Source organism: Drosophila tropicalis, unplaced genomic scaffold, assembly GCF_018151085.1.
Source record: "Drosophila tropicalis isolate 14030-0801.00 unplaced genomic scaffold, ASM1815108v1 contig_878, whole genome shotgun sequence".
Lineage (NCBI taxonomy): Eukaryota > Metazoa > Arthropoda > Insecta > Diptera > Drosophilidae > Drosophila > Drosophila tropicalis.
Window position 1 is genome coordinate 7,664,804 of NW_027173374.1, and position 27,852 is coordinate 7,692,655.

Sequence of the window (27,852 nt, forward strand, 5' to 3'; positions counted from 1 at the left end):
GCGTTACTATGTCAAAATGCTTGTGCTGTTAATTTAATATATAACTTTAAATTGTCAACTATTCCTTAGGAGAAAAAAACAGGCCAAAAGGGAATTCAGTTCGTTTCTTGTTATCCTTAATTGTTTGCCCACGTGATACAAAACCAGTATGTGAAACAACAACAATAGTTTGTATTTGTTGTATTTAGCCTGCGCAAAGTCTTTGACCCCAAAAAGAAGAAAAAAAAAAAAAATGTTGTCACCATTTTGGGTGGCAGGAGTTGAGTTTTTTCACTTTAATTACCATTGAGAAGGCATTAAGGAAATGCAGCCAGAAACTGGGTTAGCAAAAAACAGGAAAGCAGTATACAACAGCTCAACAAAACCCCCAAGACGAGAAAATCCAAGGCGACTTATCAGGCTTTATGTAACTCTAGTTGACATTAAGTCCATGCCAAAAAAAAAAAAATTAACTAAACCAACTTTAATGTTGACTTTATGACCAACGAGAAGCCATGAACTCAAGGGAGCAATTGTCTTCATTCCCATATCACATAAAATTTTATATCCTCGAAATCTTTGCCGAAATGTGTGCGCAATGCTTGATAAAAGTTTCCACTGAGTCGTAAATTGGATCAAATTTTTACCCAATTCTTTTAGAAATTGGTTATATTATGTACTAGTAATTCAAATCTAAGCCAAACTGGGCATCAGCACATGAAACAAAAAGGTTAAACTGTGTGAAAAAGTTTTTTCGAAGCACAGATTTTCGGTTGAGCTAACCAAAAAAGATTTCAGTTGGTTGGCCAAAACGGCCCAGAGACCGGAGACCCTCAACACGTTAGCTGTGATTATTAATTCAAAAAGTTTTCACACATTCTCTTACACACACACACACAAGCACAGTGAAGCTGTATATGTATTTGTGGCTGGTCTTGTGGTCCTTAAATCAGTTGCCTTCACAACTCATCCATGGCATGAGAATACACTTTTTTTTTTTGCAGAAAAAACCCCAAAAATTGTGAAGAAAACATCCAATTAAGTTGAGTATTTGCACAATTTTTCACCAGCATAACGAACTTAATTTGGCAACGAAAAAGGCTCTACACCAAAAATAACTAAAAATAAAACATATATTTGGTATAGATATAACAACCAAAAGGTAATCAAAAGATACATACATCATTCAGAAGTAATGAAAGTTGCCGAAATAACGTGAGCTCATCAATTTGGTGAGGAAAAGGAAGACAAATAAGTGTTCTTATGTGTGTGTGTGTGGTAGATTTCATTTCCTTTTTGGGCCTGGTATGGTTCTCTTTTTGGCTATGTCAACTTGCTCAACTTTGACATTTTAATATACGAGCAGTGACAGCAACTCAAATGCCAAATGTCACAATGTAAGCGGTACAATTCGCAGTCCCAGTCCCAGACCAAGTGTTCCGATGTCAGTGGCAAGTGCAACATTAACATAGTTACAGCTTCAGTTTGGGGTTACATATGTACATACAAACATACATTCTCCCACACTTGAGCGTGGAAAAGTGGCACACAAAGTATATGATGATACGCCAGACACTTGGGCGCCAATTGGCTAACGTAGCGTATACGTAATAATATGCTTATCCGTATTATAAAGTCCACCGAAATCCTTCATCTTTCTTTTCATGAATGTATGAATTACCTTTGATTTACATTGCCAAAAAGAATTGCATAAAACATCCGTATTTGCCCTTAGCTAATAGAGAATGTAAATTATACAAATTCTCCAGCCGATTCTGGAATAAATCAACCAAAATTTACATAGAATCTTTATGTAAATTAAGCATAAGAAAATTATTTATTGAAATGAATGCAAATTTCTATGTGTTTGACCCATGGATCTATGTTTTATTTCACTCTCAGTTTACCCTTGAGATTTCAAATTTTCCCAGTGCAGGAAAACTAATTTCCTCATATTTAAATAAAATTTTAAAATCAGATTCAAATACTGTGGCATTGGCGTGGGTACAATTTTATGTTTGTTAGCATTTATTTTCCGAGGAAAAGGAAATGTTTTCTCGTGACAATTTCAGTTTGCAAATTTTTTTGCAGCACGCAAGAAAACGCTCATAAGTAGGCTATAGAAAAATGACTTTAAAGCAGTGCCACAAACGCAAAAAACATTTTGCTTGTTGCTGGCAAGAACTTTCAAAGTGTGCATGATTTAAGCATTTTCCATTGATTAACCAAAAAAGTAAAGGCACTGTTGTGGTCTATCAGTCATAACCAGGAAGGGTTGTCTTCCGTTTGCGCAACACTTTTGTCCCAGTTAGCGGCCACAGCCAGTGCAATGAACCAAATGAAACGCAAACCAAAAGAGTTTTGTCTGTCAGGCCGTCGTCCTGTCATTTCATTCAAGTTAGACGGACAGCCCCTGATATGTTGTAGGTCTTTTTTCCCTTACATTTTTCTCTATTTGTTATTGTGTTGCCGCCTGCCATTGCAGCCTCATTCTATCCCATTTTGTTAGTTCGTTTTTTTTTGTTTTGTTTTCGTCGACTAAAACTTTACATCTTTCTTCTTGGCAATTTGCCTGCAACAGCAAGACCAGCTGAGCAAATGAATTTTGTTTTGAGAAGTTTCAATAAAGTTTTTCTTTTCATTTATCTTTTATTACAGAGTCGAGTTTGCCCACTCATTAGGCGAAACAGACAGCGAACGGTGCAGAGGCCCAAACTAAACGACTGCCCATAGTCGTTCACTGTCAATATTAGCGCCATTGCAACTGCTGGGTGTGGGCGAATCTGCGCCCCGCCACCGGTAAGACTGTTTCAAGGACCACCTTCATCTACATATAATCCAATAAAATAAATATTTCAGCACAAAACTTGCCTTGCTTAAATATACTTATATATGTCCTATGTATATTTGTATATTATATATCACCACAAAAGAAAAAATGCCTCTGTATTTCTTTTTTATTTTCATAGTTTGTTTGCTTTTTAAGTCTCTAAATAGCCGGCAGGCATTTTTTCATTTTCTTCATTTTATTTGTTGTACGTGTTGGCTTCAAAAAGTTTCAAGTGGCAACCATAACAAGCCATAAGATTATGGCTACAAGTGTTTGACATTGTGTTGACAAGACCGCCCCACACTCGGCTTCAACCCACAACTTACTTTTTTTTTTCTATATATATACATACATATATATTAATAAAAATGCCTTTTATTGGCTCCCAAAATCGATGCAAAGGTCCTGAGGCCTAGGTTAAAGCTTATTTAATCTTTGCCTAAAAGGGTAAATTTCATTTAAGAGAAAATATGGGAAACACTAAGCCCTGTTTAGCAGGTCTCTCTCTATAAATAGAGATAGTTTTAGTCCTTCTTACTTAAGACCTTCTCTTAAATCGTTTAAATAAGGCAAATGACAAGTGAAATATTATTTCTGCCTTTATTTCTTTTATGCAGTCTGAATTATGGATAGTTTTTCCTAACATTAAGAGATCTGCAATGTGATAAGTCACAAAAATGCTTAATGTAGTTCTAAAAGTCCTGTCCAGATAAAAATCTATCAGAATTGATTCATACAATTCAACATTCTAACAAAATGGAACAACATTAACGTGTGTAGTTAATTAAAATGTTTTGCGTGATACTTTATTCAACTCTACCACGCCCCCTAGTGACTTCTTGTCACAATTATATAGACAACCTCCTTTCATAGAGGGTTGCTTAGTTGATAGTTAGTTAGTTGATCCTTAAGGATTAAGGAGAATATGAGAGACGTTAATGATAATGCGTCTCCCATTTTTAAACTCACACTTTAGTAGTCATCTATACTGATTCAATTTTTATTTTCCAAAGGACCTACATATGTGCATATATTAAAAGCAATTATAAAATATTAATTAGCGAAAGGTATTAAAACTTTCTTTGTGGCTTGCAATTTCCGTTTGCTCTTTGCCTTAGTTACCTGTTGAGCTTTATGCGATGCAGGACCCCGGACTCTGGACGCTGCATTTACTTTTATACACTGAAGCAGTTAGTTTTTATGTTTTTTAATTTGCATATTTGAATTGAAATTGATTTTAAGCTGCATATAAGCATTTAAGTTTTTCACTTGGCTCTTTTCTTTTTTTCCCCATTAACTCTATCTCTATCTAACTATTTCACATTCATATACATTTAAAGACTATTTTGCATTATGAATTCATGTTGCTGACAAAATTTGTTTGATAAGTCTAACCAATATGAAATATTGATATAAATGAAATTGTATACTAATAATCGCTGAGACATATGAAATTTGAAATGAGTTACAAGAGTTCTTCTTACCTGGCAGCTAATAAGCTAGGTGATTTACGATTTTTACCATCTTTCACTGTGAAAATTCACATTCGAAGTGGATACGAGTATATTGAATGAACGATTCAATTTACTTATCTTCAAAAACGGAAATTTCCAATTTAGGGCAGGACGAAATATTTAATTTTATGCTGAGAGTTTTAAGTTATGATTTTGTTTTGTGCATTGCTTGAGATATGTATGTATATACCTAATACTATATGCCTTTCGATGTCTACGCACTATATAAGCAACCAGAATTCGTCACATGAATGCCCAAAAAGAAAACAAAAAACAAGAAAAATTAAGCACTTATTTAATCTAAGATTTAAGATTAACTAAAAAGGAAAATATCAACTCTACTTTGTATATTTTATGTGTTCAGGAACCAAAAAGCAGCACCCTGAATTTCTCATCGTTTAAATCCAGCTTCACTTCCAATGTTAATTTCCTGAAGAGAAGGTAAAGACCTTAAAAAAGGAATTGCCATTGCCCAACTCAAGTGCATTCAATCATCAAACGAGTGGTTAATGGGTTGGGCAAGGCTGAGAGCAAACGAAACTAATTTGAAATTTCATATGTTTGTCTATTTCTCCACATCTCTTTCTCTCTCTCTCTCCCTCTCTGTTTGGCGCTCTGCTTCTCCCCCCTTTGGAAACTTGTGTCCCTGTTCTCGTTCTCTATCTTTCTTACTGATATCACTTAACTGCGCTGCACCCTTTGTTTGTCCACCTGTCCTTTTGAATCACTTCGAATCACTCTCGATCGAACCACTAACACATAAATCCACGCACGATGCTCAGATTCAGCTCGGGAGATTTATCTTCCGAGGTAGATGATGTCGATCCCAATAGTTTGCCGCCGGCGGCACGTCCTATACAGGATCAGCCGACCAAGCCTCCTGCCAGCGGTGGCGGCCCACCAAGCATGCCGCCACCGCCGGCACCAGGCCAATTGCCACCGCAACCGTCTGGAGCTGCCCCAGAGTTGGCATTAAGTTTTGGTGCTGGCAAGGCGCCAACTTCGGCAGCACCGGCTCCACCAAGGGGTGTCAGTGCCCCCACCAGTCCGGCAAAGTCGCGAGAAAGTCTCTTGCAGCGTGTGCAGAGCTTAACGGGAGCAGCACGTGACCAGGGAGCCTCCATATTGGGTATGACCAGCTAGCGTTTTGCACAAATCACATAAACCTGTATCCCTTTCTCTGTGCTCTATCTTCAACAGGAGCTGCGGTTCAGAGTGCCACTCAGCGTGCTCCCAGTTTCAACAAGGATAAGTACTTTACTCTTCTCGTTCTGGATGATCAAAATACGGACTGGTCGAAATATTTCCGTGGCCGTCGTTTGCATGGCGATTTCGATATACGTGTAGAGCAAGCGGAGTTTAGGGTAAGCACTGAAACACTGAATAACGGCCTAAACTTATTGTGAACTCATTTATCCAGGATATTACTGTTGTCTCCAGCGCTGATACAGGACCAGTTGTTACCATGGCTGCCTATCGCAGCGGCACTCGGGTAAGTTTCTAGGACTCCCTTGGCTTTAATTAGGAAAAACGATGGCAATGGGAGGTGAATTGTCGGCCTGTCTGGTCTATATTTAGCTTTTCTTTAGTACACTTGGCTCTTGAGTAACTCTTGGAAAATGGAATATACTTTCTACCCTCCCTCCTCTCTCTCTCTAGCTTTGGCTCTCCCTAAATATTTATATACATACTTAAGCCACTCGGTTTGCATAGTTTCTGTCTCTGTTTATTCTGAGCCATTTTGTTGATTTTTATGACACTGCTAAATTGCTGCACTGGGCAGTGGAAAACACTTGTAGCTTAGCAATAAAATGCTGCAATTCAAAGGCAAATAGACGACAGCTCATTAGAGCCATATGAAAAGAAAAATGAGAATTACAGAGAGGTTATAAACAGCAGATACATAATACAATAACTTAACTCAGGTTTGTTTGCAAATGGTCGCAGTTTCTTGTTGCCTTTAACTCAGGTAGACAATACATCAAATCAATATTTGTCTACCCACTTAAATGTCCTTTACAGAAAGGAATTACTGAGAATTTTATTAAACTATGTCTCGAAGTTAACATGGATGCTTTTGGAACCTTTAACGTAGACAAGAAATGATAGCATTTGGTTTTGTCACGTCCTGCTAAATATTTGTTTTAGTTTTAGTTAACTTTATCCTTATTATACTGCTAACTATGTTTTTTTGAAAAAAGTGCATTGCAAATTTATGAATCTACCAAAAGAAAACCTTTTTTTTGCAACAAAATTTTACATGAATTTTACACGCACATAACATCAGCGATGCCTAAAAGTATGCAGCTAAATAATAAATCAACAAAGTTTCCCAAGTTTCATTTTGTGCAACTTGTTCTAGTGGCTTTTTACAAAATTTAAATTTAGATAAGGGAAATTTAAAGAAAAAGTAACAAGAGAAAAGTTTAAGAGAAGTTTTCCTTTGACTATACATTTTATAAAAAACAAAATAAAACTTTTTAATTTTGTTTGTCAACTTTGTGTTATTTAATTTTGCTGCTACATACAAAATTTGTTACATGCTAAAATTTGATTTGTTCGATTTTTAGAATATCACACAAAGAGCAGAGAAAAAAAAAACAATATATTTTCTTTGATTTATAACAAATTCAGGTTGCCCGCTCTTTCCGCCCGGATTTCGTATTGATACGCCAACCACCGCGAGATGGTTCCAGTGATTTTCGTTCAACTATATTGGGTCTGAAATATGGCGGAGTACCCAGTATAAACTCATTGCATTCGATTTACCAATTCCAGGTATGTTGAGCTACTCTCTAAGAGATGTTTAGAGATAAATCCTTGATATTGTTTGTTTAAATCATTTTCTAGGATAAGCCTTGGGTATTTTCGCATCTGCTGCAATTGCAGCGACGCTTGGGACGAGATGGTTTCCCACTGATTGAACAAACATTCTTTCCCAATCCACGCGATTTGGTAAGTCCAATACGTACAATCATACACAAAGTTGTATTTATATAGGAGTAAGTTTATATCTATGATACTAATTAAGTAGCTACTAGACGACATTATATGGTTACACTTAAAAAAAAAATAATTGAATTAATAAATAACACAATTAGGCATAACGTACATATTAAAGCTCTAGGACAGAGGAGAAAGATGTCGGGAAGAAATAGATAGAGAGAAAAACAGTGGCATAACAAGAGCACGACAAAATGCAACTAAATGTTGCATCTTACGGATTGCTTAGACACTTTTTGTATGCATGTGTTCGTTGCCAGCGGCACCGCGAAATGCTGCCATGCCGAGTGTTAATGGTTCTGGGTGTGCAGGCGCTGAAGTCTCGTTCACAATTGCCAAATGGTGACCATTTGCAGCCATCGACGTATTCACGATTCCGCAAACAGTTATTGCCGAAACAGGGTCTCACCTACAAAAAAATGATGAGTTATCATGTTGAGCCAACGGGAATCTCGCTTAAATTCACTCACCGTGCAGTTACAACTCTTGCCATATCCGCCGCTAAAGCCATGACGCTCTGTCACCGTCATTTTGGTATATTCCTTGTAGTAGCTACATATATTCAGCATGGGCACGCGTCCAGCTATAATGTAGACCTTGCCAATGTCCAGAGAAATGCCGCACATGCTTTCCATGCTGGGAGCCGTGAGGCGGCCATCGCGCAGCATGCGTAGAGCTTCGGGTGTGGCCTTTGGAATGGAAAGTTTTAGAACAATGCTCACTGGGAATCCTTTCATCACATAACCTACCTTATAGGTGCGCCTTATTTGCACCTTGTAGTGCGTTTTACCCCGCTCAATCATATCCGATTTGCGTCGCACACGCAGCTGAACAACTATTTAAAAAAGAAAATGCTGGCATTTATTTATTGACCTCTCCGACGGACTCACTCACCGAAATCCGCTGTGCAGAAATGCGTCTGTGGATGCGAGGGCATGCAGGAGCAGGCATTGGCTGGTTGACCATAAAATGCTACAATTGCCAACAGGCTAAGCGCCAATAAACTTAAATACTTTATAAAACCCATGACAGGAGCTATAATAGATTATCCTTATCGACTGGTTTCACAATGGGGGCTGCAAATTAAAGAAAGACAGGAAAATTAATATCCTTTCAGTTAAACTAATTTGAAACATTATCTTCAACCACGCAACAGGAAGTTTCAACTCCACATTAAACTCAGAAACCTTTCTTTGTCGTTGCTTAAATTAAATCACTTTCCTAGTGAAATGTTAACGTTTAAATGCAATAAACTTTTATTCAATGTCATGATAAAATTGTAATACACAATGCTGGGGTATAAAAACGAGATTGCCAAGGAAATCGCTTGCCATTAACAAGATGATGATTTACTATCAATCCAGCACCAGCAGCCGGAGCATCAGCAGCAAAAGAAGGTCATACAGAGAGTTTAATTAAGTCTGTCTTACTTATGTCATTTAGCTTATCTCTGTTGAGACCAGGCCGAGGTAGCAAAAGCAGCAGCAGCCGCAGCATCAGCAGTCGAGGCATCAATCAAGCCATCAATATGTTGCTCAATTATGCATTTAATATATTACACATACGCCGAGTGTCACAGCAATTAATCTTGCTGTCTGTCAGAAGCATGCTCATCTCATCTTTGATTCCCTCCAGTCTTCATTCTCTTTCTCTTTTTTTAAATCTAACATATTTATTTTCTCTATCAGCTATATATACACACAAACATGCGCCTAAGGGACTAGATTATGCTTACATTAAGTTTATTTTGTCGTTGTTTTTTTTTCTTGTGTTTTTTCTGTTTTCAATAATATTATTTTATTTTACAATTCAACAGACAATTTAGAAGCCACAAATCATATGAGGAAAAGTAGTTCAATTGCCTATGGCATTTCAATTTGAAATTCATAGAAAACTTGAAACACAAATCGAAATCCATTACAATAAAAACGGCTGCAAAATTATTGTATAATATCGTGAAACAGAGAGAGAGAGAGAGAAAGAGAGTGAAAAGGAATGCATTTTCCAGTTCCAAGTCAAAGTCGATTTTGTGTCGATCGACAGAGATAGTCAGCGAGTCTGTCAGTCAGTCGAACAGCAGCAGCATCAGCACCAACACCAATCATCATATATATAGATCCCACTTCCCATATGCATGCCAGGGCAATCGGTCTATCTATCCTATGCATATAACCCGGCAGCTCTCGGCAATGTGGCAATTAAATTGAAATAAAATTGAATTAAAAGCATTTTGCGGAAAAGCCACTAGAAAAAACACATCACATTCAATGAAAAGAGAGAGAAAGGGAGAGAGAGAGATAGAAAAGACGCTAACTCTGAGGCATGTGCGTGTGATTTTTGCGGGGCAATGGGTGGCAAGAGGTAATGGGTTGTTGGAAAGGGGGTCATTTCTGTCGATTGCCTTATTGATTGAATGCAAGCAAATATAATGCATCAAACTATTTATTAAGTGGCAGCCCAAGTGGCGGCCAGACAAGCAGACGACTCAACTCTGACTAATGGGGAATAAACTGGAACAAGAAACGGCCAAGCGATGGATGCGATGGGAAGATGCAGAGCAAAGTAGGAAGCTAGAGGGGAGGAGAGAGAGCGTGTTGTAATGCTTTCAAGAATATTTTCATAAGGAAAGTTTGCCTGCCTTTCACCCCGTGTCGTTTGTATATGTATGTATTTATACCCCTCCCTTGTCTCTATCTCCTTTCTTAGTTTGACACTTTGCCTGGCAATTAACGGCGGCGGCGCGGATTTGTTTAACAAACAGCTAGACAAGACAACAGACAACAACTGAAAAACAGGCAACAACAACAGAAAAAAGTGGCACACATAGATAGATAGATAGAATGGGAAAACGTCAACAGCATTTAGCAGCAGCTAAATCACTTTTCGAAAGGCCTAATAGAAGAGAAACAAGAAAAACATTTTTAGAGGCGTTAAAAATTCGCACGATTTTGTTTTTAGTTTAGTTTTTTTCACGGCAGCTCTCACGCACACACACACACACACACAATTAGCTTGGTTATTTATCACATATTCATTTTAAAGTTGCCACGGCAGGCGGCATGCGGCATGTCAGCAAAGTGAGACAGAGTTGGAGTCAGTGGGAGACAGTGGCATGGTGGCAGGGTCGCATGGCGGTGCCTCTGTTTGTGTGTCTCTGTGTCTGTTGACAGCCTGTACATATGTCAATTAAATGTTATATATATTATAGCTGGCGATATGACATTCAGTTGCCGTTCAGCGTTTATTTGACGTCACTTCACGCCTGGTCTAATTGGTCACACTTGTTTGTTGTTATTTTTGTTGCCACTGCTGCTGCAGTGTGTCGTCATCAACATCATCATCATTATCATTGCCATCGTCGTCATCATCATCATCATCGATGTTGACATTTGACACTGGAATGAACAATTCCATGCCGCTGCCATTTAGTTATGCGGGCCACCAACAGCAAACCAACAGCAACAACAACAACAACAACACCAACACCCAAGCATTTCGAAAGATATGTAAAGTCGAAACCGAATATCAGCATGACTTTAATTAGCATTGATTTCCACTTTTGCCCTCAGGCCAATTAACGAAAAAAAACCCAAAAAAAAAAAAAAAATACAGAAAGCAAACGGCATTCAGCAAAACTCACAATCAGTGAAAACTCAAGCGACTATAGCCCCACAATGTTAACTGTAGCAAATCTTTAATCAGATAGTAAATCTAACTGAATGAGCAATATAAAATAAGTTGGTAAGGGCATTCTCTTGATGGAATATTTGTTTGGTAATATCTTAACAGATATATATATATATAAATTCTATCTTGCTTATATGCAAATAACTGATACTAAACTATTATTTATAATGGTTTAATACAAAAACTCTATGTCGTTTTAAAGGTTATTTCTTTAGAATCCCTGTTTAAAAAAGGTTATCAGGCATTCCATATATAGTCCGGTCTTGGCTTCAAATTTTTACTAAGTCGCTCTTTTTGAGAAAATTAAGAAAGTGGTTACCCCCAAATTAAATATATAATACAACTACCTCAACTCTTTCCCATCATAAGTAAACTGTTTAAGCACTTAAAAAGGATCAAATTTATTCATGGCCAAGTTATTTGATTTTCTAAAAATCTTCACCTTTTACCTTATTCTTTTTCTCATTGCCTTTACATTTAACCAGTGATGGATCTCTATATTATTCACCGAGAACAACAATGGAGAAATTTTTAATTACCATAAGAATAAAGTTTCGGCCCTGGTTTTTAACCTTGACTACCTATTTGATAAATTCATGAGTCTACTACCAAAATGGATCAAATTTATAGGCTCGAGAGACTTGGTTGTTTGTGACTTTGTGCTAAAAGCATTACAAATTCAAATTATGCAAATTGAAATAATCACAATTATTAACACTTGCCCCCCAGACAAAGTCGTCCAAGCGACCAAGACAGAATTTTCGCCCCCGTTGCGAAAAGGTAAAAAAAGCGTTGAAAAAGGACCGCATAAAGGATTGAGAAATGGCTGAATAAAAGTTACTTGGCCACAGGCAGCAGCCTTAACCAAAGTGCTAGGCCCAGTGAGGTTTTCGCTTTTTTGGCCAGTGTTCAAAAGTGGCTAAAACCACATAATTAATGCGATTTTGGTTGTTCTTGTTGGTTAGCATAAATATCAGGTCAAAGAGGAAAAGCATAAACATCACTATTACAGTGTTGTCATAGAGAAAGAGAAAAGAGAGAGAACAAGAGACACAGAGTTGGCAGAGAGGATTGTTTTATGAGCACTTAATTGAGCTCATAAAACGCTACTAATGTGTGTGTTTGTTGGTGTGTGTTTGTGCATTTATGTGGCCGGGTTCACAAACATATTGACAAAATTGAAGCACTCTGTCTGCTTTTATGACCCACCACAATGCGGGGTAAAGCATGGGGAGAAGGGAATGGAAATATAAAACATTTTTTATTTATGTACGTGATTTGTTTTCGGTTTCAATTTAAGGCAATAGCCATGCGCTTTTCAATTTACAATCTCAATCTCAAGTATTTTGCTCCTCAAAAGAATGCATTCAGCAGGAAAACAAATATTCCCCATTTAGCTTGGCTCCCCTTTTTAGCTTTAGCTTTCGTTTTAGCTCACTTTGGGGGTGAAAGGTTATATCAAGATCGACAGACAGTGAAATGCAGTTGCCTCTGGGTACTAAATAATAAATCATATTTATGCCAAGCGTCAAAGCTTTGGGTCCTAAAGAAACTATAAAACATATTTGGTAGTCTTATATAAGATTCAGTCAATCTTTGTTTGTCTCTCTTTATTTCTTACTCATCCATCTGAAGATCATAAATTACATCATCCTTCCGCCTACTTATTATGGCATAATATGTATTTCATATGGTTTAGATGCAATAAAGCGGAAATGCACTGATGCGATTATAATAATATTTAATTATATAATTTTTGCATACCATCATCAAATTGGATTATAGGGCAAAAAATATATATATAAAATGGAACATTTTGCTTACATTATTTAAAGATTTCTAATGAAAAATTAAAAAAATATATATACGTATTTGTTTACTTAAGAAGCTTCAATAGAAACAAAAGCGAGCAAAGACCAAGAGTGGAGAAAATGTAGCAAACGATACCCTCCAAAGGGTTCTTGGAATGGTAATGTTTGATACCCCATTTGTCGGTTTATTGTTAAATGCCATTTCGAAGCCGGTCATTTACTTTTTGCTGTTGCTCTTTATACACAATTCGTTTGTTTATTTGTTTATCATTTGCTGATTGACTTTCTAAACATTCATTTACTGCGCCGTTCGATTTGTCTGTCTCATTTGGCATTCTCAAATGACGATATGATGTTACATGATCCAATATGGAGATGATGTCACTCGAAATGGAGGTACATACATATGTACCTATGAATATATGTACATGTGTATGAATGTAGATGGAAGTAGCTTATCATCTGAAATGTTATCTCGCATTCTCTTAATTAAGTAAAGTAAACCAAACGAAATTCACTAGAAATGCAATGGCAATGAGGTCATGAGATTGCATTTGCCAGGAAAACAACGAACATTTCCCATTTTCCATATTTTACATTCATATAATTTTTCTTCATGTCTTTTCGGCAATTTTCATAACTTTCTTTGGCCCATGGCTTGTTATTTGGTTGGTCTTTACTTTTTCCGCTTAGCTGATCGGACACAATGAATGGAAAATTAAAGGAAAATCTCAAAGTCACGATCGGGCAATACCATAATCAGCATGATCAATGGGTCTCTCATGAATCTCTGGCTCAATTGGCTATAGAGAATACTTTGATTAATGCTGCTGTCCCCCATCCTCCCCCCTTACACCCTGGGCACTATCTTGACCAAGTTGATCTTTGACATGCAAATGTTTTTCGATTGTCATGAATACAGAAATATATTTACCTACTTCAGTCTTAACTCTCAGCATGCAACCAGACACACACCTGTGTGTTTGTTTGTGTCTGTATGTGTGTGTGTGTTTAAAAAACAAAACTAATTAAACTGATAAGAAGCCTCAAACGATATTTGATTTGCCTTAACGAGTTGCTAATTGAATTGCATTTATCTATTAAATAACAAAACCAAAATGAATAAAAAAAGGCAGCGGTTGTTCGCTGTCAGACTGTTTCGACAGCTCAATTCAGGTGTGACGTGATTCTGTCATTGCAACAGAACGAACAAAAGTGGCGCCACCAAGTGGCAACAATGTAAAATGTTTTGAGAATTGGTTTTTATGGTTTTCTGCATCATTAATTTTGTAAGAAATATGCAAGATATTTATACCCAGTAACTTTTTGCTCTCAAAGGGTATATAATGTTGCCAAAATGGCTCCAACAAATATGTACTATAAAGATTAGAGAATCAAAACAATATCACAATTCTTTAGAATCTATTATTTTAATAAACAATTTACTCTACAATATCTCTACTGCTGGCGGTACTCAGACCAATGAATGTTTGTATGTATCTTGGGTTCTTTGCAGACTGCTTATATTTATATTTTTATTCCCCAAACTTGCTGACGTTAGAATAACTGAGATAAATAAATAATAAGATTAAATGATTTAAGATGGCTTTGGGGCAGTACACAGCCCCAAAGAGTGATTGAACGTTTTGCGAAAAGGGTTTAATGATACTCTCACGATATGTTGATCTAGTTATGGTAATTTTTATGCCACAATTTAGCCAACTTTAAGTAGGGCATGATAGTAGAATTCGGTTGAAGTAGTCACATAATTCTATACCCTTTATCCATAGACTATGTAAGAACATGTAGAATTGGCAGTAAATATTTAACTTGATGAAGGTCCTGAAGTCAATTTGTCGATGGTCCATGCGAGGATGAATTGATTTCTCTCTTTACAATATAAGGATGAATGTTGAAGGGATAAATATTTGTAGTTTCCTCAGTGTTTTGTCCTCTCCCAAAACATACAATGCATATAGCCTAAAGATATCCTAATTTGAAAGTGGTAGAAGGGCATCTCGATGTCGCTGATTGCGTCTGATTGTGTTGTGTATTTGCATTTATTCACTGGTCCAAAACAATTTCTTATATTCGGTCACTCATCATTTATAATTTTTGGCTTTCTGTTTTCTCAAGTCGTTTTAAATGAATAAACAAACAAAATGCAAAAAAAAGAGTACCACAATTTTCATTCCCAAGATTCGTCACGTATTGAAATGAAAGTCTAAATTTGTTGCCTTTTTTGTTATTGTTACTGTGCAAATAATGCCAGCAAATTTGTACTCTCAAGGCTTTAGCCAGGATGCGTAACGAGAACTCAATTAAAAATGCTAATGTGTCGCGTCAGTAAAGCAAATAAAAGTTAACAAGCAAAACGAGAAAGAAATAGAGGGAGACCCTTCTCCTTTTTTTTGGACTCCCATTATAGAGAGCCCGATATGTACCCTCTTTAAAGTCTCAAGTCCATTTCAGGCCAGGGCTCAACTCTTATTGCATTTGTGGGTCATAAAAACATAAATTTTTAATGAGCAGAACTCAATGCCTGTTGGCACACATACAAACAAACAGCAACAAAATAGATTATTATTAACAGAAACAGACAACAATGGGGTTCAGTATGTCTCTGACTGTGTGTGTGTGTGTGTGTGTGTGTGTGTGTGTGGATATTGTATATTATTTACTGGGTGTGTGTGGTCTTCAATTTCAGTTTCAAGTATCCGAAAATTTGTGCTGCAAAATCAATATATACGTAAATATTTGTGGAATTTTAATAGCACTCAATTGGAAAGATCTTGTGACGGTTCTCGTTCAATAAACTGATGAACTGACATGCAATCAAACAAATTGAAACACGGAGAAGAAGCGTATATCGATTTTTGTTCTTGTTTATGGGGCATAGTGGGAGAAGTAAGGAAACAATTTTTGGGCTGCCAGAATGAAAGAATCATCGTCTGAATGAATGGGCATATGGTGAAGATGTTTCTCTTCTTTGTTAAGCTGTCTTTTTGCATATCGTTTTTAATTGTACAATAATATTTAATTGCAAAGTTATACAAGAAGAGCGAAAATTATTAATGACAACCAACCAACCGACCAGCCAACCAACACCCACACAATTATCCAGGGGGATAATCCCCCAAAAAGTCGCTTGTGGTTATTGAGGGTGTGTCCGTGTCCATGTCTCTGTCTCAGCCTCTGTGTTTCTGTTGTCAGCATGCCAAAAGTCAGGCAAGTGTAAAAGCATAAACAAAATCCAAATATTCTTTTATATGTACGTATAAATGTAGGTATATTTATCTCTTATTTTTCTGTATAAGGCAAACACTTTCAGACGTTTTTTTTCTGGGCCTTAAAAGCATTGGCCAAAAATGGCCATATTGAATGATGTGCGAAGAAAATGTTTTATTGCTGTATTCGTTGAATTGGAATTTTAATCAGCTTCCAGACATTTCAATTTATTTACTGGTAATCAAAAGCAATAATTTCAATTGGATTTGTTTAATATGAAACCGATAAAGTGATTAATTTCATTTTGCAATCCAACCATTCTTGTTCTGGCTCAACATAATGAATGTGAAATTAAATTAGATAGATAAAATGCTTGAAAACAAGGCCAACAAAGGCCAATATATATTATCGATTATCATTATCCGCTAAATTAATAGCCTCTTGCTTATTTTTGGGTATCTTCTATATTGATATTCTACTAATTTTTAAAACAAATGGAGTCTCCATATATTTCAATTTTTATCTATTTGTTCAAACAAGCTGAAGCCATTTTTGTAAACGATAACTTTTGCATCAACAGACAGAGTCACTCCTGACTAAGATAAACCAATATAGCCTACTAACCGCTTTTTTGTGGCTCAGAGCAAAAAAAAAAAAAACATCTGTTGTGGTTAACGCATATTTTTTATGGCAAAAAAGGCGCCTCATGTCATATGCGCAATATGTGTTTAATAAATAAAAACAAAAAGCTGAAAATTTTAAAAAAAATTTGCTTATGATATATATAAAAGTCCGGAAAAGCATCTACCTACTATATAAAGTGGCTATATTTTCCAAGAAAACACTTTGTAGACATTAAAGTGCTGACTAAGTTGAGGCAAAAAAAAAAAAAAAAAAAAAAAAAAAGGCCACAGAAAAGTAAAGTCAAATGAAGGAAAAATTCATAAATAATACCAATGAGAATGTATTGAAATATATTGTACATACATATATACTCAGTATACTAGATTTTTAGGTCTTGATGCATTTTTGGATGGCTTCAAGAGTTAAATGTTGAATTTATGTGTCTTGTTTTTTGTGTTCCAATGAGGTGACGATAATTAAAAAAAACAATTATTTAGAGAATGAATATTCATTTCTGTAATATTTTATGTGCCTATAAATTTTTGTGGTATTTTTAGTGCGTTTTTTACACATTATAGCCATTATAACTAGCCAATGCCAAAGATGAAACTAAAACTGAGCACACATGACGTATGCGTAATATGCGTAGAACAGCAGCCAAAGAACACCTTGACATACGAACAAGAAGAAGATGTTAAGATTTATATAGCATAAAGAATATTGCACAATGCAAAAAACATGGGAATGAATAAAATATTGTATTCGCTGTTTAATAATAATTTTTTTTATAGCTACAGTTTGTTTACAAATTGGCGACATTAAAACCTATTAAGACAAATCGAAATGTTGAAAAGACAAATAGCCGCAGGCCAAGCAAAGCAACGCCAAACGGGAAACAGAAAAACAAGAGAGAAGACCAAAAGGAAAATACACAACAAATTAAAAATAAACTGAAATAAATTTCAAATGACAAGATTAAGGTAGCGACTCAAAAGATACCATGTAAGAATAGAGGAAAGTGAGTTTCAATGAGGAAAGAGAGAATTAGGGCCAAAAATATAAGTCTCTGTGAAGCTTTAGCTTGAAGGACTCAAACTTAACTCTAGAAACTACTTTCTACTTTCATTTAACTGCAATAATACTAACTAAATAATAGAAAATTGGATTGCATTGGTGAAATCCCATATAGATGACCCATGACCCATGGTAATTGTATTTTGAAGTGCAAGGAAGCATTAGCCTGGCAAATGGAAATGGAATTAATTGATCACATAAGGTATCCTTTTGTTTGTCTCGTATTTTAGAGAGATCATAATATACTCCTTTTATTAAATGCGTACAGGGTATATGAAAAAGAAATGCAGCATCGTGGAAAACTGTGTCGCTGTGTCAACGATGCTGCCCCGATGCCACACTAGTGATACTATGTCGCGTGTTTAGCATTCTTTAAGTGCGACATAAAATATCAAAATGCTTAAAAATAAAATTAGATAGTAACCTTTACGATTGCCACTTGTTTTCTCCCTCTTTGACCAGGTTTGGTGTTGGTTTTTTTCCCCAAAGGTGCACAAAAAAATTCAACTGAATCTGACACTATTTCACTGTGTCTTCAATGCATTTGCATTGAGTACGAACAATAATTTGAAATAATTGAACAATAATTCACACACAAGCAATATATATCTATATATATTGAAATTCAAATTCAAATATTCGTTTGACTTGGTCTTCACCGCGTACTGGCGCGCGTATCTTGCGTCTCTTTGGGCTGACTGGCCTGTTCTACTTCGTTGAGCTTGCGGTTCTGCACTGAAACGTTCACTCAACCGATTGTGTGTTTTCTTACAATGCATTCCACTCGAAGAGATAGGGAAAGACACACAGACAGAGAGAGAGAGAGAGAGAGTGTATATGAGAAAGATCACTCAATAGTTGAGTGTTTTATAGCAATTTGACTCAAAAAGTTGCGAGTTGCGCACCCGCATAACTGCCTCTGACGCTGTCTCTACCTCTGCCTCTGACGGGACGATCAAAAGCATAATAAATTCATTGCAAATGAGAGAAAGGGAGAGACAGAGTGGGTGAGCGGTGAGAGAGAGAGATAGAGAGGTAGAAAAGCGGTTGTGCATTATTTTACCTTGGCAGCTTTATTAATTGCATGTACTCGGGGGCATAGGAAGCATGTTTGGCGCCACAACTCGAGCAGATGCAACAGTATAGCCCATCTGTCAGGCCACAAATCAACTAATAATTTACTTACCAAGTTACATCCACACATACACACATACAGATGTACACGTGCCAGTGGTCATGCTTCATGCTACATCGACAACACGTGGCCAGAATCTGCCCAGACATACATATGTATGTATATACATACATACGTGCATAGTACACATCATTCACTCACTATTCTTAACCCGATACTCGTACGTATGCGTCACAATGCATATTTTAAGAGTTCGGATGAGATAAACACGAGAAGAGACCCCAGACTCGTCTATATAGTTAGACAGGGCCACTCAAATTCTCAAGAATTTCTGCTATGTGGGGGTGGCATGACAATCCCCTCGTTAGCCCCAACACCCTCACCCGCTCACTCTTCAAACATCGTCATCATCATCATCGTCATTATCATCATCGCTGTCATCATTATTATTGATATTCATTGAGTATTCGTTTCTCGCCTCGTTCCATTGTCAACGCCATCAGTTGAGACAATTTTTCTGTCTGCGTCATCATTTGTTATGGTTTGTTGATATTTTCTTAAAAATTAATGTCCAACATGCTCGAAATAATATGATTTATCTCTTATGTACAATACAAATATTTATTTGTGCTCTTTAATCGTCTGCCATTTTATTTATACTCAATGATTAATCCTTTATTTGCATATTCAAATCGGAAATTCTTATTCAAAATTTGACTTATAAATGTTTGGTAAGGCCATGAAATGGCATCTTTCATCCTTTAGATTGATTCGTTTACAGAGTGAGAGCCTCGTCTTACTTGGCTTTTATCTAACAGGTACTCATATCGCTCCAGTTGGAAGAGTTATTTGGGTTCGATTAAGAGCCAGACATTTTTCTTCAATTACTGATATAGTAAAAAGTATTTAGAAAGAATTCAAAAGGTGTGCACTTTGTAGAATTGAGTCATTAGGGCGTTCTCAAATTATATACACCCATTGTGCATTATAATGGCAATGGTTTAAATAATTTATCAATTTGTTTGCATTTCAAATGAAAAACTTTTCCAAATCAATGGATGACCCCATGTGAAGTTATTATATCTATTAAGCCTTTTGGTTCTCTTCTTATTATTATAGTTGGAAATTGATATCAATGATAGGGGTCGAAGACAATCAATATATTGGAGTAAACTTAAACCTGATACGATTGGTTAAAATTTAACTAAAATAGTTTAATGGCTTTAAGGAATTTATTATAGTTAAGAGTCTATGAGTATCTGGGCATATATCCCGAATGACATTGAAAGTTTAATCTAAAGGTTGTTATGACTATTTTGTTTCTTTTATAATAGAAAATGACTTTTATTGATTTGTTTTCTTCTTCAAAACTAGAATGAAAACTGTTTTTAAAAAGTTTTTTTAAAAAATAAGAATTATTTCTGTGAGAAACATTATAATTATATAATCTTGGCAATGGCTACGATGATTCATATTTCTCAAAGGCATAAAAAAAATATTTTTGAACATTTATAGGCCAAATTATATTTCTATTAATAAAATACTTGACTAATGGCAAAAATTTGAAACGATTTCATGGAAATTTGTGCAAATAACTTGACGCAAAAGTACAATCAACTAGCCACAGTAAAAGCCCAGTTCCATGGTCAAATTTACAAACGGAAGTCAAGCAAAAAGGAAAGAGAAAGAAAAAAACAAAACAAGATCAAAAAATTGAGAAAGATTAATTTGGCTTTTGGCCAACTCGATTAATAAACATTTCTACGTGCACTTTGAAATTTCCGCAGAATGAAAACAAAATTCAAAATGAATTTACAATCAATGTATTTAAATGTATTTAGGTATGTGTCTGTGTGTATGTATTGGGGGGGTACTTTAAAATAATGCCAAACAGACTTACCAATCTCAACTTAACTGAATAAATGCTGTTTTCGCTTTCTTTCATTTCATGCGTCTGGCAGTTTCAATTCACCAAGTTCCCCAGCGTACTGAAGGCTGGACATTGCCATGGCGGTGTGGCCACCGCTCGATTGGAGAATCAGAGCGCCTTGCAAGATGCCGCCGGACTTGTTAGTGGGGCTGGTAATGATACGCATTGTTATTGCACCATTGAGCCCTACATCGATGCCAAGTTCAGTGTGCATATCCAAAAGATTGGCAACAACTACAAGGCATTTATGTAAGTGATGACCACAAAAACCGCAGACAACAGTCGGCAGTCGGCACTCCGCAGTTAAGATGCCGGATGCAGATGCAAATGTGATTGGTATTGCAATTTTGCCTGTGATGGAGGCTAAGGGACGGGGGCCGAGTGGGTCGAGTGGCTGGCAATTGACCTTGCAACTGTCAGCAAACAAAAGCAACCTCAAGACATGGCAAAGAGTTCATTGTTTGTCATCGAAAATGTGCGCCGAGTTCAAAGATCTCAAGTGGCTCCTTATCAACCGCCCGCACCCGTCCTGGCCATGCAAATTGCTTGGCGGCAAATTATCCTCGCCTTTTCATTTATACATGGGGTTCATTTTTTGGCTTGGTTTGGTATTTTTTTTATCTTTTCGGCTAATTTATTATGCTTGCATGCTTTCGCTCTTTAACAGGCGCAAATCCATCACTGGCAACTGGAAGACCAATCAAGGCTCTGCCATGCTCGAGCAAATCACATTAACCGAGAAGTACAAAACCTGGGTGGATGAGGTAAGTCACTGCAGCAAATCATTCAACAAACTGCAAGCCAAATTTGAAAACTTAACCAGGCCACAATAAGATTCGTTAGTAATGTCGAAATACTCTTACAATTAATTTTCCCTCCTTTTCCGAAACTTTTACTATCTAACGATACTTTCTTTATACTCTTTTAGATACATATTTTACTTTTATATTCTTAGTTTGTAATGTCCAATTTTCTACTTTTTCTATATTACTTTTAAAGCTTTGTTTATAATTTAAATCTAAAGCTTTTCTTAAATCGAAAATTTAATCCCTTTTTGTCTGAAAATGCGATTTGAGTTAATCTTCAGATAGTTATTAAGTATAAACCCATTTCCCCTCCAAGTTGTTAGTTCTCAGAAAAACATATAATAGTTTAATCACTAAAAGAAAATGACTTCATTAATAGTGAGTGAAAGTTTTATGGGTGTAAATATTTATAGAACAAAAGAGATGACTACTTCAATTGCATGGGAATGCTTATTAGAGATTAGGTAAAGCCATGCCAATGTGAACCAGACTCAAGATGGATAAAACTTATTTTGAATTTTTCGTTTAAGGTCTTTCTAGACTTGATTAAATGGGCTTAAGACTCCAAATATCTATATGAAGCCCCTGAGCAGGCAGCAGCGTCACATTTATCAACTTTTGCCAATCAATAAGTGGGCAAAGAAAATTGTTTTTGAATTATTTGCGGCATTTTGAAGGCACAGATTTTAGATACAGTTTCTTGCTGAATTTACCCAGCGGGTGGTTGGGTGGTTGGGTGGCTAGGTTGTCTGGTTGTTTAACAACTTTGTGGAATAGGTCAGAGTCAGAATCAGAAAAAAACAAATTCAAACATTGTGAGTAGGAGACGAAAGAGGGGACATTTGTTGCTTTAATTAAACCTTATGAATATGCAAATCGGGTTTTATAGCGGATTTCGATTTAAGGAAATATCTACAAGCTCTGGATGAGGCAACGATTCTATTTTAATTGAAGCACTCATAATTGTTTTAATGTGGCGCCACACAGTTCGCAGTGCATTTCCTTGATAAGATTACGATGACGATGATGATGTGTTCGACATGAATATGCCATCAGTTTTGGTATTTTAGGCATTCTCTATTCGTGTAAGCCATAAAAGGAAATAAGTCTACCCTGAACAGAGCTCGCCCATTCCTTGTTGACTCATTTGAGTGCGCAGAATGCCGATTTGCTGCACATATGCACATAAATTAATTGCAATAAATTGCACATTTCGCTCATTCTAAAGCGGTTAGATAAGACTCGAAGCAATGCGGCACAGTTTTGTTTTTTCGAAATTACTTATACTCATATGTAGGTGGATTGGGTGGCGTCAGTCGTTGCCTTTAATCAAAGCAAACTGTATGTAATTAAGACCGGGTCGAACAGCGGAATCCCACACAGAAAACTTGCTTAGTTAAAGGAAAATTGCAAACACATTTTCGTGCTCATGACTCAGACAATCTCAATTGAAAATTGGAATTTAATCGTAATTACAGATATCGGAACTATTTGGAGGCATGGAGGTCTGTGGTCTCTCTGTTGTGGTGGCCAAAGATGGACGTGAGTACATCATTAGTGCATGTGATAGCACTTTCGCTTTGATCGGCGATAGCCAGGAGGATGATCGCAGGCAGATAGCTGATTTGGTATCAGGAAGAATGCAGGCAAGTGACAAGTTAGTTAGAAACAAATTATCTGGCTAATGAAAATTGTTTTTTTTCGCAGAATGTTTGCCGTCCGAATATGGCTCAAACAGGACCAGGTGGCAAGCTGCCATCACGCTCTTCGGTCTCATCCCGGGCCGAGAGCCCCACAGATGATGGCAACAGCATTGCTCCTACTCCGCCGCTTCCAGCTGGACCAAGGCCAGCACCGATGGGCGGCCCGCCACCCATACCGGAACGAACCTCGCCGGCAGTTGGCTCTATTGGACGTTTGAGCAGCCGCAGCAGCATCTCAGAGCTGCCAGAGGAGACGGGCTCTTCTTCGGGACCCAGCACTGTGGGCGGTGGAGTCCGCAGAGATTCACAAACATCGCAGGCATCAAGCATTTCATCGGCATCCAGGGTCGGACAGCGTCCTCCGCAATCTCAGAGCTCCGTGGTTGAAGATGCGGAGGACACCATGAAGAACTTGAGGAAGACCTTTGCGGGGATATTTGGTGACATGTAGGAAATCGCTAATAAGAAACGCGGCAGAACGGCCAGCGAGACGAGCAACGGCAGCGGCATGGCCAGTGGGCCGAGCAGTGCCGGACCAGGTAGTAGTGGCGGTGGCTTCAGCAGCTCCTTCCTGGGCAAGCAGTTCTCGTTCGCATCCACGGGCAGCAAGACAAGCACCACAGACGTCATCTCCACTCAGCCCAGTCGACCTGTCGAAGAGTCAGCCATTCAGCCCCAGGCCGCTGCCAGCGTTTCGGTTAGCAATAATAAAAATACGGATAACTCAGCCGTCGGCTATCAGCCGGTGACCAATTTTGAACCACAAGAACGTGTCAATCCCTTTGACAAGGAGCCAAACAAAGCCGCCTCAGCATCGGGCAGTGCGGCTTCGATAACAACGTCCTCCTCCTCATCGATATCATCGTCATCGATCTCATCGCGCATTAATCGCAATGGAAACTCTATCAAGTCGCCGCCACCACCGTCTGGACCACCACCGCCGCCGCCCAATGTGGCTAGCAATGCCAATAGCTCCAGTGGCTATCGCAATAGCTTCAGCAGCTCGTTGAGCAAGGACAAGACCAGCTATGGCAATTACGGCAGTTCCACATCCGTGGAGACTATTACACGCATGGACACAAATACCACAAATACGGGAGCCACGGCCACCGGAGCTGGTGAGGCCAGTGGCATTACGGCAATTACCAGTCTCAGCTCTAGTGGAATAACAGGCGCAACCGGCCAAATTGGAACGGGAAATGAGTCAGTACTGGATGCCATTACGACAACGGCCACCACTGATTGGCGCTCGGCCATTGGCATGCGATCGGCCAGTGTCTACAGTGCTCCGGCTGCAGTGACCACAACAGCGGCCTTGCCAGGCGATACTTCTGGCTATGATTCGAATTCGATTGCTTCACAGGGTGGCTACAACAATCCCAGTGATTTGCCCTCGTACACACGACCCTCGTACTCCCGATCCGAGAGCAATGGTAATTATCTAGCTGTGGGCGTCCTGCTGGTCAGCCTAACTCTGCGCAAGACCTAGATGTCCTCGTTTCTTCATCATTTTCAACTCATTACTCGTACTAATCAAGCTCCATTCCATAATATCATCTTATCGAAGCATTTAACTCTTAATTACTTAAATATGAACGAGACCAAATAACTTTAACTTTTAGCCCAAGTAGGCAGCGGTGTCAAAAGATATAAGCCCTATATATACATATATATATAAACATATATACCATACATACATACATCTATATGCATATGTATAGCCAAAAGATATATATTAGTAGAGGAGAGTGTTCTAACCATTTTCGTTTAACTAGCAAAACTCTTATGAAAGAAACTCTCAGAGTGTAAGCCAAATATAACGTATACGACATGTGAAAGAATTGTTTGAAAAACCAGTGTTTGTAAGTGCATTGACCAGTGTTGCCTAACGCTTGCCTAAACGCACGCACGAAATACTCTACAACAATACCAACAACAACAACAACAGCAAACAAACACACACCAAACTCAACAGGAACAAATCAGCCGTACAGTATTTACTCATTAGAGTGCACCGCAACTTGAATTCATTTCTGGCTTTTTGGGCACGCTAGACAAAGACAAAGATACAACAGCAACACTATCCCCCAAAAAGATACAAACAGACTTTAGTACACACCCAATCACCAAATGAGACTTATTTTCAACGATTATGTTTTCCAACACTCTTGAATTGGAGCATTTTTTGAATATTTTCAATGAACTACTTTAATTTTTATTAGGAAATTCATTTAAGGCCACAGTAAAGTCTGAACACTAAACACACATATGAAGCTTCTAGTGAAACAAACAAAAAACGAAATTCTTTAGATATATTTTGAATGCAACCCATTTTGTGTTTCTAATATTTAATGTGTCTGTATGTGTGTGTGTGTGTACTAAATTTAAAGTGCAGAGTTATCAAAAAATATGTGCTATCTATGGGTGTATCCTTGAAGGATTTAGAACTAATAGAATCAAATGAACGCCACATCAAATTTCATTCATCCTTATACATATATGCATCACTCATATTGAAAACATTTTTTTGGTAACACTCATTTTAACTTTTCGGTTTTCTGTTTTGGTTTGTCCATCCCTCATCACTTCAAGCAATTCGGCATAATGTAGTGCTCCTTAAATGCACCCACGCCAAGTTGATGTGCACATTCCCTTTCAAAAATTGAAATGTGATTAAACTAACAATTGAATTTTTATAGCTTCGAAACAATCGGACTTGGATATCATATTCGGTGATGGTCAAATCGCTGGATCTGGATCAGGATCAGCCCATGGCAATGGAAAATATACACGTGCTGCTGGCTCACTATCCGATGCGGATATGATTTTTGGAGGACCACCTTCAAACTATAAAAGTGATCGCTTCGGAGCTGCCAAAAGTATGAGCATGTGTGCTACCAGTGGCTCTGCCTCCGGCTCCGGCTCGGGCTCCGGATCGTATAAGATCTATGAGGGAATACAGAATGCTGCATTCAGTGATTTCAGCGATACGGGCAGTGTAAGCAGCATTGGATCTGCCACAAAGCGCTGGAGTGCCGCCAACCGAGACGATGATGATGAAATGGATCTGAAGTAAAATCATATATAACGTACATACTCACATACATACATATATGCATAAATCTTTCTCCATTATGGAAATCAATTAATTTACTTCTGCCTCTGAAGTTTCCTGGTTTCATGGAACTTAACACTCATACTAAACACATTGGGTTACTACATACATATTTAATTACTTGATTACTACTACGTTAAAAGAAAAACTCTCCTAAATACACAAAACACATAATATTATATGTCTCTTCAAGTAGTTTTGGATTTATGTCTATATTAACTTGTTAAACGATTTCATTTTGAGACACTATCTACTAATCGATATACTATAACTAACCACCAAAAGCAACAACAATAATGAATGCAAGGCCCCCATATGTAATCGTTTAGTGAATATATATACATATATAAAAAAAAGAGATCATGATGATGAATGAATATGATGACGTCGATAATGATTATGATGATGACTTGACTGGTTTTTGCAGCAAAATGAATACAATTTTGAGTATATACATACATATACATACCTACATATAGTATATATATATACATATATATATATTATTGATGAATTATACAAATACGAGTAAATATTACATGTTGCTACTTATTCGCAAGCATATACATATACATACATATATGACATGTTAATCCAAGCTAATGAAAGATCAATGAAATTTTTGAACTAATTAAAATTGTTATAAAACCAACATGAGACGAGTAAGAAAACTAAAAAAAAAAAAAACTAAATAGAAACGCATGCAAAACTCTGGGAGTGTGCTTCAAATGAAAGACAATATGCGCAAAGAGAAGTTATAACAATTTAAAAAAACAAAAACAAAAAAAAAACTATGAGCAAATGTTATAAACACACAAAAACTGACACACAAAACACTCACACAAAAATACAAAATGAAAAATGCTACTTACACACAAATTTCAACGTTTATTATATATGTATGCATATAAACAAAATGAAAGAATATTTATTATTATCAAGTATTAACAATTTATCGAATGAAAATAATTATTCCAAAAGGACCGGCATGATGATTGAGAGTGCGCGTAGAATGAAAGCAATGTTACCTTAAGTTTTATCCCTATAAAAATATATACATACATATGCAGGAAGGATATATTAAATGCAGATATGTATTTGTATTTTGCATAGCTTACAACAACGAAATGTCATAAAATTCAAACTAGAAATGTCACAAGAAATGTTCATTCGTATGTTCATTTAGCCACAAAATGTTAAAAGTGAAAATTTATAACCGTTTCGTTACGCACATATTATAAGCATTATTAATTTTTTAAAGACCATAGCCAATTTGTTATAATTCTAGACGAAATAGTTAAATGAAATCAATTTTCAATTTGGGTTGTAAACGAAATTAGTGAACATTTTTAAAAACAAAACTCAATACAACATATATAAATATATATTAGCTATGAAGAAGTTATCTAAACA

The 27,852-nt window shown here is 37.0% G+C and overlaps 2 protein-coding genes across 2 annotated transcripts; one reads left to right on the forward strand and one right to left on the reverse strand.

The window, feature by feature from the left end:
• Window positions 1-4,775: 4,775 nt before the first annotated feature.
• Window positions 4,776-27,294, forward strand: Syn (synapsin). Its single transcript, XM_068299782.1, is given in 10 exon segments — window positions 4,776-5,452; window positions 5,524-5,687; window positions 5,744-5,815; window positions 6,958-7,101; window positions 7,174-7,278; window positions 20,847-21,064; window positions 21,483-21,579; window positions 23,100-23,267; window positions 23,329-24,757; window positions 26,024-27,294. Coding segments are annotated over 10 exon segments (3,129 nt in total). The 5' UTR covers window positions 4,776-5,097; the 3' UTR covers window positions 26,401-27,294.
• Timp (Tissue inhibitor of metalloproteases) lies at window positions 7,310-18,479 on the reverse strand. Its single transcript, XM_068299784.1, has 5 exons — window positions 18,175-18,479; window positions 8,221-8,402; window positions 8,076-8,161; window positions 7,797-8,015; window positions 7,310-7,735 (listed from the first exon to the last, which is right to left on the reverse strand). Exons 2-5 carry the CDS (start codon window positions 8,351-8,353, stop codon window positions 7,541-7,543), a joined length of 633 nt encoding a protein of 210 aa, XP_068155885.1. The 5' UTR covers window positions 8,354-8,402; window positions 18,175-18,479; the 3' UTR covers window positions 7,310-7,540.
• Window positions 27,295-27,852: the final 558 nt, after the last annotated feature.

What these genes read in the sequence shown, in the direction of transcription:
- Timp (XM_068299784.1), bottom strand. Translation starts at nt 8,353, where the DNA reads ATGGGTTTTATAAAGTATTTAAGTTTATTGGCGCTTAGCCTGTTGGCA. An exon ending in TTTCTGCACAGCGGATTTCG is followed by an intron (nt 8,162 to 8,220) that starts GTGAGTGAGTCC and finishes TTTTTTAAATAG; the next exon opens with TTGTTCAGCTGCGTGTGCGA. An exon ending in GCAAGAGTTGTAACTGCACG is followed by an intron (nt 7,736 to 7,796) that starts GTGAGTGAATTT and finishes ATTTTTTTGTAG; the next exon opens with GTGAGACCCTGTTTCGGCAA.